The sequence below is a fragment of the Delphinapterus leucas genome, chromosome 7 (assembly GCF_059928025.1).
Source record: "Delphinapterus leucas isolate spDelLeu-1000000601 "Yukka" chromosome 7, BTC_Dleu_Yukka2, whole genome shotgun sequence".
NCBI lineage: Eukaryota > Metazoa > Chordata > Mammalia > Artiodactyla > Monodontidae > Delphinapterus > Delphinapterus leucas.
Window position 1 is genome coordinate 97,240,253 of NC_143135.1, and position 14,504 is coordinate 97,254,756.

A 14,504-nucleotide genomic window follows, 5' to 3' on the forward strand; every position below is an offset into this window, starting at 1 on the left:
CAATACAAATGCCTATAAATGCAACAGAGTCATCATAAATGATGATGGGTATAAATAAATGATGTTTAGAGTACTTTAAGGGGGTGAGATTGAGTAGGTTGGGATTCTGTTGGTATTGGGGAGAAGGCATGGGATTAATTAAGGAGTTTATTGGAGCAAATTGCAAAGATAAAAAGGAGAGGGAGACGTGGTACAGCTGCCATTTGAAAGAAGGAGAGCATGGCATCCCTATGGCACAGCTTGACGAATGAGCACCAGAGAAATTGAAGCCATCACCAGTGATTTGAGCAAGGCGCTTAATCTCCATGGGTCGCAGTTCTTCCATCTGTCAATATGGAGAACTGGGTACTGAAATCAAGAGAACATAGTGAAGCATTTTGAGTTCTTCAGAAGAAGAGCATCACCGTCATACATCCTTCGGGTTAAGGAAAATCTATTACTATGAAGAAATGCCTGTGGCATGTGACACCTGATTTGCCCCAAGCACCAGTACTCAGATGTCTTTGGGGAAGGAAGCAATCAAAGGCATCTGCATAGAAAAAAAAAAAAAAAGGTAGGCGGTCAGAGCCTTCAAGTAACATACTTCTCTTTGGCATCAGAAAAACAGCTTGGGCTCAGCCCAAGCCTAGGCTGTGCGAGCTCAGACCCAAATCTCAGATGACTGCCCATTCCTTGCTCTTCTGGCTGGCGTCAGTCAATCACAAGTGGAATCAGATGTTGCCTTGCCAACGTGACTGATATGTTTCCAGTGGAGCTCTGTTTATGTCTTGATCCTTGTTTGTGTGATGTTCTATGTTTTATAACTTGAGTCTCCAGGAATTTTTCCCATGGCTGTGCATCATTTCTTATCACCCATAACCAAATATGGCAGCTTTAAATAGTGCTGTCATTTTCCTCAATTTCACTTGCTGTGATATAATCAGGTATAGATTTCTGACATTGAGCATCTAATGGGGTTTCAGATTCAGAAAGCTACAATGAAAGATTTTTTTCTCTTGGCTATCTCTCAACTGGGAGACACAGAGTGAAATGGTCATGAGCGACAGGCATAGAATTCATGTCCGTTTGCCCAGAGAAGCTCTGGGGGATAGAAGGACCCCAGGAGTGGCCCATGCGCAGAAGGTGTATATGCATCATGAGGGCCTTCTTCCCCCTTCTGGACTCACTTTGTGTCTTCTTTTGTCTGCCATTGGCTCTTAGGATGAAGACAAAGACACGGTTAGCCGTGACGGACACAAGAATGACTAACTCTGCCGCTCTTGAGTCCTTCTTCCTGTTAGAGAATTTACATAGTGATAGGACCAGACACACTTAAAGGGCCCGCTCCCCATTTCTCTCCTGTTCGCTTGCTTACTGGGCTTTGTCCCTCGAGTTGTTTTATTTTCCCATTCAGTCACCTGAGCGTTCTGGGAAGCTCAAGCATGAATGCACATGAGGCAGAGTGCTTGCAATTGGTATCAAAGGGCAGTTCCCTGGTCTCAGCCTTATTGGGAGAGAAAACCAGTTTCAGACAGACCACCCAAGAGGTCACTGTCACACTGATGAAGGGCCCAAGAACAGGTGCCCCATTGGCAGAGGATAAGCTTTGACTTCTTCACTCTGTACCCTCCGGACTGTGTCCCCAAATGGGAGTGTAAAAACTGTACTCCCAAGTGCTTTGGGAATTTGCCTACTGGCTTTCTGGGAAGGGATGGAAAGCCCACCAGAAGAAAAGTCGAAAATCACCCACGACTGGAGCTGTTCGAATACAAGGGGACCATGCAGCCTTGTCTCCCCCACTCCTTAGATGCTGCACTGGGAGAGCTATTGTTACCTAGAGTTTCTCAGCATGGGCTCCATGGTCTGGCCGTCCTTGGATAACGAAAGCCCAGAAAGCTGGTTGAGATCAGTACTGGCATAGGCAGCTGCCCTTTGTGTTTCTGGGGACCCCAGTGTAAAAGTGACATATACCTTGTTAGTGACAGTAGGCTGTGCTGTGACTCATATACACTTGAGCTTGAAAGTTTACATGTTTGTAGAACCCCTGAGCTTAATACTGATTTTCTGCCCTATCCATGGACTTCCTAGATTCCTGGAATCATAAAATCATATCATTTTCAATTTAGAGTGGTCTTTAGGGAGCATCTAGTCCAGCGGTTTCATAGTAAATGGAAGAAGTAAGCCTGATGCAAGACCAAGGCAGCCGTGGGGAGCTGCAGAGAGGGGCCCTGTCTTGACTGGGCAGCCGCCACTCAGCTCCAGCTGGTTGAGAATTAGGCCCAGTGTTGCCAGATCGCCCATTTTTTAAGCCAGAAATCTGGATTTTTATGTGAAATCTCCCAATCATTTAATGTTGGCAATTAATCAAAATGGGTAAGCACTGCAGGTAAACAAACAAGTTGTCTGTGGGCTGCAGGTCACCAGGGTGTCACCTTTGATCTAATCCAGCTCCAACGGAGGCTGAAGGGGGGTGTGCACTTGCCGGAGACCACACAGCTGAAGACTGGGACCAGGTTCTGGAACTCCTTCCTTCTCATTCTATCTCACTTTCCTACAGAAAATGCCCTGGAGCTTGGTCCTCAGCTCTCTGTTCCTGGCTCCATCCTTTGGCTCCCATGACTCTAGTCAAGCATGTCCCTGTGCTGGGGACAAACATTTTTCCCACAGCATCATGGTACAAGCCCTGGGCTTTGTGTCAGGAAGCGTGCATTTGAGTCCCAGCTCTTCCACTGATTAGCCCTATAACCTTGGACGCATCTCTCGAGTGCCCTGGGCTTTGATTTCTTCCCTAATACAATGAAAATAAGAATCTGGGCCTCACAGCACCGGTTTGAGAAGGTCTCACTGTGCGTGAGATCACACTGCAAACAAATAAACCAAGGATGCCTGTCATATTAGCATCCTCACGAGAAAGAGGTGAGTGTCTGAGTGGGGGGCTAGCGTTCCATCCACCACCGCAGACATCAACGGTTCAAAAGTGCTTCAGAGCCCAAACACACTGCCCCTGGAGGATGTGGGGACAGCACATAAGGGGCACTGAGGGCTGTTCTGCTGCCCAGCACAGAGCCTCCTTCATCCTAGGAAGTAACGAGGGCCCCCCGCTGTTCTTTTGTTTCATCTTCTGAGATCAGGGCTGGGTAAGTGTTTCAGAGCAGCCCCCTCTACACCTTCAGCCCTGTGTCATTTAAACCAATCACCCATAACCCAAGGCAATGCAATCTGGGGCCAGACCCAGGTCACCATCCCCTCTGCCCTGCCCTGCCCTTCCCAAGGGCCATGCTGACTGAATGTAGACGGTGAATCTTGTTTTTATTTCCATTTCCAGGGCCGCAGACCCGGCTATTTCTCCTTCCTGGACCCTTTTTCTCCTGGCGTCTGGCTCTTCATGCTTCTAGCCTATCTGGCCGTCAGCTGTGTCCTCTTCCTAGTGGCTCGGTACTCTCCTCTCCCCTTCCCTGTCCTCACACCGCCACCTAGTGTCCACCTCTGGGAACTGCATGGGAGGGGGTGGGGAGCCGCAGAACGGTGGGTTGAGAAGCCCTTGGTGCCAAACCAGAGGGACGGGAGAGGGACCCAGGACCTGAACCACTCTGCCCAGCTGTTGACCTGGCACTGCCCATCCATCCGTCTTTGCCCACATCCCCTACTATGCGCAAAGAAGACAGGCGAGCTTGTCCGAATTTGCTTCTGCGCCCCTGCCTCTTACCCCTCTCGTTCCCCAGTCTCCAGCCCGCCTGCTTGTGTAGGAGCTTTGGGAGAGAGAGGAGGGGAGGAAGGTGGCAGGAAGATCACTCTGATTAAGTTCCGAGCCTTTGGCAGCCCTGGCATCCGTCCTTGCCAGGATCTGCTACAAAGTGCTGAATGACAAGAAGCAGAGCCTGCAAATCTGGAGTGGGGGACTGGAGGCCTCGGTGGCACAGGCGAGGGAGGCCTCCTCTGCAGAGGGCCTGGCCCTTCCCCAGCCCGAGTCTGTCTGTGAAAGCACAGCTGCCTTGTTGAATGGGGACTCTGGAGGGCCGCCGGCAGCAGGGGGGCAGGACAGAGAGAAGCATTGGCAAGCAGTGCTGAGTTGAGACAAATGGTCCAGATCAGGGGTTGGGGAGAGAATCAGCGCCCCTGCCCCCGCCCCCGGAAACCAGAGACTGTCCCTGGGCCTACGGAAGAAGCCGAGGAGCATCCCAGCAAGAGGCACAGAGAGGGTTGTTTCTCTCTGAGGCTCGGTTGGACCAGCCTGGGCTTCAGGAGAGCCAGCTGACTCTCCAGAAGCAGAACAAGCTCTTGTGGCTCAGGGTCATTCACTCAGATCCCCAATTCCCACCCAGTGCTCAGCTCACCACCCTGGAGGAGCTTCTAAAGGGCTGACAGTGGCTCTGGTCCAGCGGTCTCCTTTGCCTCGGGGCCACAGAAGCAGGGCCCGATGATTCTGTAGTGAACATTCCACCTCTGTGGGGTGGGGTCTTCCCCAAGAGCATGTCTATTCAGTGCTTGAGGGGAGACTGTGCTCCCTCCGGTTAGAAGATGGAGCCCCAAGGAACTGCGGGGTTCCAAACCCCGGGGCAGTTCCCAGCCTGCCCGAGAGGCATTGAATCACTCAGTCTGAGCCTCTTCCAGTGGAGATCAAAGCCAAGTTCAGGAAGTCCTCCCTGGCCCATGAGATCCAACCAAACAGGGAAAGGCCTTGCTTACAACCTGGTCGTCTTCAAACGCTGCTGATGCTTTGGCACTCGGGCGCCACCGCCCCCCACCCCGGGCCTGTAGGCATTGCCACTGTCAAGTATCTGTCGTCCGTGTCGACTGGCGAGGCTTCCCCTCTGCACTTGGCCGCACTGCCTGAGCCTGCTCAAACGAAACTGTCTGCCTGAGTCCTGTCTCCGCTGCCCTGCAGTTCGCTCTTGCTCCCTTTGATTGAGCCCCTGTGTGTAGTAAGCCATGGCTCTCAGGTGACCTCGGAGACCTGCAAATGGTCTTAGGGCTTGGTTACCAGACACACACACACACACACACACACACACACACACACACACACGGCTGCTTCACCACGCCTGCCACAGCCTGAAGCTTTTCAATCGGCCCTGGGGGCTTAAACAGCCCCTCTTCTCTGCCCTACACATACACACAAACACACACACACACAAACACACACACACATGCACACACTGCCCCCTAGGATCCAGAATTAACAAAAAGATTAACCAAGAAGAAACTGTACAAAAGGTCTGATCATACGTCCTATATATACATATATCTATAATATCCAATATACGTGATATCTGAGCGTAGGGTAATCTGGCCCAAGGTAGTGGCTTTCAGACAGGGTTCCCCGAGCGTGGAGACTCTTGGAAGTTTACAGAGACGTGGAGGGGCGGTGTGAAGAGGCTGGACAGCCAGAGCTCTGGGACCTCAGCCCGTCTTCATTCAGACCAGCTCCACTTTTCTCTTATATAGTGTACTTCTGGGTAAGATTTTAGAGGTGAAAAGATATTTGAAAACCACTGCTCTAAGGCAGCCATTCCCAAACCAGCTGATACCACAGTCACACAGGGAGCTTTAAAAAACTTGAATTTCTATGTCTGATCATCTCCAAATCTCTAGGGATGAGGCCTGGAAATCTGTATTTTTGAAGCTCACTTCCAATGGCCCGTAGGCTTGGGAACCACCGAGGTGAGGCACCACGGGTACAAGCCAGCCCCGCAGGCCACGAAGAGAAGGGGCACATCTTGGGGCAGGGGCCAGCGATGGCACATTGGCCTTGTATTCGGGAACAGGCGGCAGCGATGGGAATGTGGGCCAGCCCTGCAGCACGGCACATGCGCACTAGGCTGAAGGGAAGGCCGGGGATGATGGTAACACCCTGTGAAGAGGCAGACCTGCCCTGCTCTGCTCAGCACACGCCCAGACGCGTCTCTCACATCAGAGCTGGAAGGCTTTGTGTGGGAGACAGGCTGGGGCGGAAGAGGGAGAGCATGTGTCTGGTGGGCAGGAAGAAAGGGCATTAGAGGTACCGCTGGGAGAGGGAGGCCAGCGTGAGGCTGCGAGCGACAGCGGGAGGGAGCGCCACCCTTCTCAACCCCGTGTGCCCATCATGCTCAGCTGGGGAGCCCTAAAAATGCTGATATCCAGGCCTTACCTGGACAAATTAAATCAGAACCTCTGGGTGTGGAATCCAGGTATTGGCATTATTTCAAAAGTTCCCAGGGCTTCCCTGGTGGCGCAGTGGTTGAGTCCGCCTGCCGCTGCAGGGGACGCGGGTTCGTGCCCCGGTCCGGGAAGATCCCACATGCCGCGGAGCGGCTGGGCCTGTGAGTCATGGCCGCTGAGCCTGTGCGTCCAGAGTCTGTGCTCCGCAACGGGAGAGGCCACAACAGTGAGAGGCCCACGTACCGCAAAAAAAAAAAAAAAAAAAAAGCTCCCAGGTGAGTCTGAAACACAGACAGGGTTGAGAACCAGGGCCTGAGCCTGAGGGAGCATCTGGGCCAGTGGTTCACAAAGTGTGGTCCCTGGACCAGTGGCATCCACATCAGCTAGGCACTTACAGATTCTAGACCTCAACCCGATGCACCGAATCAGACGCTTTTGCCGCGATCTGTGCTCTCCCAAGCCCTCTTGGTGTTTCTGTTGTCAGTTAAAGTTTGAGAATTACTACTCTAGGCCGACGGCTTTCAAGCCATGGCTCCGTGGGGCTGTAGGGTCTCTCTTTGGTCACTTTGGGGAACTGAAGGAGGCAGAACAAGCAATTCCCAGCCGTCTATTCTGTGACTTGATTTATTTTGAAAAAATTAAAATGTTTCTTTGATTAAAGAAAAACAGTTCCAAAACTGCCAACATAGTCCAGCTTTCTCATTTTTCAGGGGGAACACCCAAGTCCCTTAGAGGGGAGGGGCTTAGCCAAGGCCACAGGCCAGCTACCAAGGTCTCGGGGCGAGGCCAGGCAGGGGAGCGCCCTCACACCCTCAGCACCCCTTCCTTCACACGCACCCTCCGCAGCACTGGTATGTGTCCCTTTCTTTCACAGGTTGACGCCCTACGAGTGGTACACACCCCACCCGTGTGCCCAGGGCCGGTGCAACCTCCTGGTGAATCAGTACTCCCTCGGCAACAGCCTCTGGTTTCCGGTCGGGGGCTTCATGCAGCAGGGCTCCACCATCGCGCCTCGCGCCTTATCCACCCGCTGCGTCAGTGGCGTCTGGTAAGATCCTGGGTCCTCCGATGAGCCCTGATCCAGCTTCCGGTAGGCAGGAACCTCAGCTCTGCCCTAGGACAGCCTCTGCCAGCTCAGAGGGTTTGGGGGCAGTGGCTGGGTGCGCTTTGTGCCATCTTTTCTCCTTCTCTGTTCTCTGCCTTGGAGGTCTAGATGCAGAGGGGAGCCAAGGCAGGAAAGGAGACGGAGTGAGAAAATGCCTTGATGGCCCACAGCAAAGCAGTTATAACTTCCTGACCTGAAAACGACCAGAGGTTGAGAGGCAGGGCCTGTGAACACATATGCAGATTTATGCAAATGTAAGCATGTAGCAGGACGTCCCTGCAGGAGAAATCCAAGCCCACGCCCCCTCCAGCAGCTTTCTGGAGCTTTGCCCCTCTGCACCTGGCTCTGGGGGCCTGCCGGACCTGCCCACCTTAGCAGGTGTGGGAAAACGCAAGCTGTTAGTAGCTCGGAGTTGGACAGGACCTCAGGGAGCAAGTTGCCATCATGGTCTACACGGACAGTCAGCCAGCCTCTTCCTGGAGCTCTCTTCTCCTCTTGGCAGGGCAAAAGGAACATGGTGGAATGATTTAATGTGTGGGAAAGTTCTCTGAAAATTTGGAAGTGCTACATAAATGTTTGGACTAATCATTGCTATTAGGCCATTATGGGGGGAAATGAAATACCGATGTAGTGTTGAAAGGCAAGTTTCCCATCCTCACTTAAAAACCCACTGTCAGGTTTGGTGTCACAGCTTATAGGACTTACAACCTTCATTCGCTCCTCTCCTTCTCAGCCCGTGTAAGCCAGAGGAAAACGAAAGGGGCATGGGTGCTGGGGACAGTGCGGGATCTGGACAGTTACCTACGAGCCACTGGACTGGGGCTGATCGGCAGGTGGAAACACAGCTGGGACTGATACAGTAGGATTTAAACCCTTGGGGCAAGGTGCTCACCCATTATCAGGCTGTGCCCAGGAGTCACTGAGCGGATCACTGTGGAGAGCTGGGTCTCACGTTCCCTGGCAGAAAGGATGGTCTTGTCAGGCACAGCCACAGAGCTCCCTCAAAATCCAGGAAATCTGGGCAGAAACCCACAGATGAGAGGTCGGAGGCAGATTCTGATCCCTTTCTGCTTGGGCTTTTCCTTCCAGAGGTGCTTGTTCTCATGTGCTGCACGTAGGGCTCCATTGCCTGCTGCCTCCACCTGTCAGCTCCCACCCCCAGGAATTCCCTCCTCCAGCGAAAGTCTGCCCCGGTGCTGAGGGGAACCACCTTTCCTGCAGGCTGTAAATAGCTGGCCCCAGGTGGCTCGGTTACGCTGCTCCAGAGCATCTGTGGAAGCGAGGCTCCGCCCTTCCCAGCCCGACCCAGGGGTGTTGGTGCGCCCCTCTGCCTCTTGGAATTCTTGGTTATAAAATCAGGGCCTCAGTTAGGTTGGCTCCCTGGGGAGTGGGAGGTCAGAAAACAGGGCCATCGTGGCCTACCGTGGCACCCTCACCCAGAGCAAGCAACGGAAAATGCCACGTTGCCGAGAATGCCAGCTTCACAATGATAATGCCCCTTTCACCCAGGAGCAAGCCTCCACTGGCCCCTCTGGAGGGAGAGTGGGCATAATTTGCTTTGTCAGCAAAGGTGACGGGCTTGCAATGAGCTACTTACTCTCTCTGACCCGTCCTTTGTGACCAGTGGCAAAAGCAGCCACATGGCTGCCCAGGGCGGAACGGATGCCAGAGTGTAGCCATGGGGCTGGGGGAAGCTCCCCAGCCAGCTCTGAGGTCATGTCCACACCCAGGGCTCATTAACCCATGACAGTGTGGCAGAGCAGCTTCCAAATGCACGCCTCCACCTGGGGACCACTCACCACCACCACCCCAGCCTCCTCTGGGGGAAACTCATGAGAAACAACTTCCAAGAGAGTGTAAGAGCCCAGGCAGGAGCAAGGAGAACAGGTTTTGCAGATGGAGGGACTCCTGGCCCTTACAGGTCACAAGTAGGAAAGGTGGACAAATGATTTTCATTGCATCTCTACATGTCTCTGTATCTCACACTCATGTCATCCTTTACGGATTATTAGTCACTAATGACATATTATCTCACCTGATCTCACAACACTCCAAAGACAGGTGGACCAGACATTATTATCCCCCATTTATTAGACAAGCAAACGAGCTCAGAGGAAGTGTGTGGCTTTTCCCCAAGGTCTCACAGGTGGAACTGGACAAAGCCAGAACTAAAACCAGATCCCTTACTGGTGATCTGGCACGTGTGGATGCGCCCATCAAGTTGATGGATGCCCCTGTTCCTTCACTCCTGGGAGGCAGCCTGAAGGAATTCTTGGACACGTGGCAAAGGGGACAATGGGACTTCCTGCTCTTGGAAATCCACCTGGAAGCTGCCGGCTGCCGCAGCCCCTGGCAAACACTATGCCTTGGTTGGCAATGTCTTCATAATGAGTGAAGCCTCATTAATTCAGACTCCACTGATTCAGAATTTGGTGATTATCCAACCTCAGTTGTGCTTACATATATCTTTGAACCCCTATAAACAAATGGATTAGGAAGCAGATCCATACTGCTGACCATATGGTAGAAGTCTTGTTTAACCTACTTAAGTGAGCAAACTGGTTTTAATGACTTTAGCATGTATGCTGCCTGAGTTGCAAAACTATTCTAATTTTAAATAAGTCCGATCTGCCCAATAAAACAACCTTCCATTCTGAAATAGCATGACCATTGTAAAAGCATTTTTTTTTTCTTTTTCCGGTACGTGGGCCTCTCACTGTTGTGGCCCCTCCCGCTGCGGAGCACAGGCTCCGGATGCGCAGGCCCAGTGGCCATGGCTCACGGGCCCAGCCGCTCCGCGGCATGTGGGATCCTCCTGGCTCGGGGCACGAACCTGTGTCCCCCGCATCGGCAGGCGGACTCCCAACCACTGCGCCACCAGGGAAGCCCTAAAAGCATTTTCTAATTCCAACTTCTCAGCAGTCCAAAGGTGCTTTTCACCAGTTCATCTTGAAGAGTTTCTGCTGTTACAATTTGTAGAACTGGTTCTAGAATACAAATTTCTCAGGCACTTGGCCACGTGACTTTGCTTCTCTGAGCCTCGGTTTTCTCTTCTGTAAAATCAGGATAAGATTTTCACCTCCCTGAGTTGTAGGGAGTACAGGAGATAGTGGGTGTGGCTCACAGTAGGTGCTCAGTACATGGCGATGCTGCTCTGAATGTCGGCTGCATCATGACGGGGCTGCGGGAGGCATCCCAGGTCTAGCTCTGAACAGAGCCTCCAGGGCTGGCACCCTTAGCTCATTCACTAGCTAATTACTCACCATCTCTCAAGCTGTCTCATGTTCATGGACACCCTTCTTTTGAGTAGAAACCCAGTAATCACCTCCTTTAGGAAATAAGAGAAAGAAAACCACTGTCTTCTTCTAGGCCACCCTCCCAAGCTGTTCGTTTCTGTGGCCATCAAATGCCCTGCCTCCTCTCTCTTCCCCCACTAAGCCCCTCAGAAGAGGGCCACCTGGTCTCTCCAGTGTCGCAGCAGGACTGGGGATGGGGTTTAAGACTCCTGGGCTGCCCCGGCAATGATGACGTCTTGGTCTTTTCCTACATAGGTGGGCATTCACGCTGATCATCATCTCATCCTACACGGCCAACCTGGCAGCCTTCCTGACCGTGCAGCGCATGGATGTGCCCATTGAGTCAGTGGATGACCTGGCTGACCAGACCGCCATTGAGTATGGCACGATTCACGGAGGCTCCAGCATGACCTTCTTCCAAGTAAACCCATATGGTTGCTCACCAACATCAGGAATCGGGCAGAATAAAGTTGAGATGTTTGTCCACTGGAGATAAAAACATCTTGCCTCATCCCATCATCCCTTTTGAACATCTAGTTTGGAGGTTCTCATGGGGCTCATTTTTCCCCTGCTCCCCCAAATACCCATGGAACCAGGTCCCCAAAGCACTTGGGTTAATATCAGCCTTGTCCCAAAGTGTTATACATGAATGGTTAGTGCTACTTGAGATGATTTTAGTGGTAGAACTATTTTTTAATTGCAGCGGTTTCATATTTATTGTAATGAGTATTAGAAAAAAATATGCAGTGACTCTAACCTGTACTTTTATTTATATTTCTGCACAAGATGTGGCTAACGTATGCATTTAAATTTTTTAAGTAGGCTACATTTTATAAGTAGTGCTTAGACAAAGCAAGATTGGAGTAATACACAAATGACTAACGTGTAAGGAAATTTAGATTAAGCCGAGCTGGTTTCATTGATCCCAGACTAGATAGATCTCAGATCAGGACCCTTTTGGCTTCTCCGAGGTTCCCTTGCAAGGCTCAGGAGCCGGCCCTGCCACAATGGTGTGTCAGCTGGCAGGCTACCAAGGCAGGCAGAGCCGGGCCAGACATAGGAGTAGTTTGCATTTGCTTCAGGCTCTCTAGGGAAGCAGATTCCCCTGGAGTCAGTGAGTGTCTATCCAACCTGTGACCCAAGAAGTTCATTATCACACTAAACAAGTCCAAGGCCTTCAGTTTTCTGTTTCCCATGCAAGTCTCAGGGGTACTGGCACAGGGACCAGTGAAGACATCATGCAGACACAGGGTTTCGCTAGACCCCCAGAATTCTCTCAGTCTTGTTATTATTTGTAAACTAGAAGCCAACATTGGATATGTGATTGACGGATTAGTTCAGGGTTGATAGAGAAGAGCCGGCACTGCTCCTTCAGATGACGTCTCTTAAAAGTCCAGAATGAACCTGAGTTTGCTGCCTCTGCGCTGAAGGACAGTAGAGGACACAGCCAGAATTTCCATTCTCCCTTTGGTCAGAACATGGAGGTTGGCAATGGAAGATGGGTGGATGAAGCAGAACCAATGATCGAAGCAGTAGGCGGAGTTTACACACCTTCAGACCCTGTTCCTTCTTTGTCTTTGTAAAAGGTATCAAAGGCACAACCCTCTCCTCCTGCCATTCAGCAGTGACATTGTGAGATGAAAGGGAACAGGTTCTTGAGTATAAGGAGGGGACTGGGTAGCAGAAGGGCCAGAATTTTAGGGGCCACTTGGATGCCCTCCCTTTCCAGGCCACCATCTCCTTTCTCTTTCCTCAACCTGCTTCCTTGCGTTCTTTTCCCAGAATTCCCGCTATCAGACCTACCAGCGCATGTGGAATTACATGTACTCCAAGCAGCCGAGTGTGTTCGTGAAGAGCACAGAGGAGGGGATCGCCAGGGTGTTGAATTCCAACTACGCCTTCCTTCTGGAATCCACCATGAATGAGTACTATCGGCAGCGCAACTGCAACCTCACTCAGATTGGGGGCCTGCTGGACACCAAGGGCTATGGGATTGGCATGCCAGTCGGTATGCAGGAGAGGAACAGCCTCTTCGGGTAGCTCCACCCAGGCAGGCTCAGGGTAGCTCAAACCGTCGAATGCAGCCTTGAAGTCAACAGCCCCTGTTTCTAGAGCCAGGTTCACAGTGACTTGAGATAGGCATTCTTAAGGTTTTTAAAAAAAGCCAATCCACATCCTTCCAAGTCATCAGGGATTAGTACCCAGTCCTTAATTATGGAAGGGCTAACTGATTAGTTATTAATAGATTAATTATTAAAGGGCACATGGATGCCCTTGGTGTATTCTTTTTTTTTTTTTTTTTTTGCCACACCACACAGCTAGCTTGTGAGATCTGAGTTCCCCAACCAGGGATTGAACCCAGGCCCTGGGCAGTGAAAGCATCGAGTCCTGCCCTTTGGCCATTTCTCTGATGTCCGACATCTCTACTAGCAGTGGAAAGGAGAAGGAAGAGATGGTAGGACTCAAGTGAATTAATTTTGCTATTAGTGTCCCTGGTGACAGGTTTACTACGAAAGCGGACTGATGTGATCGGAGGAGATGGCTTTCACATCACCTGTGGATCTCACTGGTCCATCTGCTCTGGGTCAGAGCAGGTAGCTGAGAGTGGGCAGGAAAGCTCTGGCATTCACCTTGCTGACTGTGCCGTCGGTTTGTTATAGGAAGGTAGAGATGCTTGGCTTCCAGAAAGGTATCCCAGCTGTGTCTTGTAAAGAATATCCCTGCTTTAGGCCTTCCCCTGCTGATGGTTCCTCTATCAGAAGGTGGGGGGGGGGGAGCATGTTTGTGACTCTGTGACTGTGGAGGAGGTCTGGAAATGTCCCCCAGTGTTTCAGACATGTACCCTTCCCACACACACACCATGGAGAGCCACATTGTATAGGGCTGTCCTTGTCCAAGTCTGTCCTCATGCAAGGTTGTCCTGAAACCAAACAGAGGGGGAAGAAGCAGGAATGGAGGAAATCATCTCATGTGGGGAAATTGATACACAGGATGTGCATCTTTGTTGGTATGTTACACACCACTTCTCTCCCTTTTTGTTTTTGGAAGTATAGTTGATTTACAATGTTGTGTTAGTTTCAGGTGTAAGTTAGTTTCAGGAAAGTGTTTCAGGTATATATCTATTCTTTTTCAGATTCTTTTCCCTTACAGGTTATTACAAAATATTGAGTATAGTCCCCTGTGCTATACAGTAGGTCCTTGTTGGTTGTCTATTGTATATATAGTAGTGTCACACCCCTTCTCTTGATCGGTACCTAACTCAGAGCTCTATAAATTATAGGCCTCACTTATACCTGTGTCATGTGAAGGGCATGGGATGGAGTCAGGTAGATCTGGGAATGCACCCTGCTTCCTGGCTGTGGGGCCTTGGATAGGTTAGTTAACCTCTCAGAGTCTCAATTATCGCATTTTTAAATTCAGGTTTCTAATATGTACCTCAGAGGGTTGTTACAAAGGTTAAACTGAATAATCTGGCCTCACCACAGTGTTTCATCACACTTAGCCTGTTAGGGGCAACATTAGTGCCCTCCCCACATTTTCCAATGTTCCCTCTGTTATTTGATAAAAGCAGATGACTTCTTCAAGACTGATCAGAAACCAAGCCAATGAATATAGGCAATAATATGGTTCACTCTTGAACTCTGTCATTTCTGACCCTAGTAGTTCTGTAAACCGGAAGCCTCACTCAGGGCACCTGCATACCCTCCACTTAGCATCATATTTCATTGATTTCATTAATAATACAGATTATGGGCCCCTTTGAGAAATTTACTGGTTGACGTTGTGTTTCAAGATGGTGGAGGGAAGCACAAAATGAACCTAAGGTGCACCTGGAAATACTCTAGCAATTTAATCAAGTTAACTGAACTGTCAAGTGCTTCAAAAGTTTTCATGGCACAAACCTGTAGAGTTGGCATAAAGCAGACTGACTCTAGAAATTCTCATCAGTAACCAAGGAAAAGGGGAGGCAAATGCATTGGTTCTGT

The 14,504-nt window shown here is 50.8% G+C and overlaps 1 protein-coding gene across 1 annotated transcript in view; it reads left to right on the forward strand.

Annotated features, from left to right (window-relative positions):
* The window catches only part of GRIK4 (glutamate ionotropic receptor kainate type subunit 4), a 327,108-nt gene that overhangs the window by 290,594 nt on the left and 22,010 nt on the right, over window positions 1–14,504 (forward strand). The window contains exons 13-16 of the mRNA XM_089915709.1: window positions 3,305–3,414; window positions 6,992–7,165; window positions 10,774–10,939; window positions 12,301–12,526. Coding sequence (XP_089771835.1) covers window positions 3,305–3,414; window positions 6,992–7,165; window positions 10,774–10,939; window positions 12,301–12,526 — 676 coding nt within the window. The remainder of the gene's footprint in view (window positions 1–3,304; window positions 3,415–6,991; window positions 7,166–10,773; window positions 10,940–12,300; window positions 12,527–14,504) is intronic.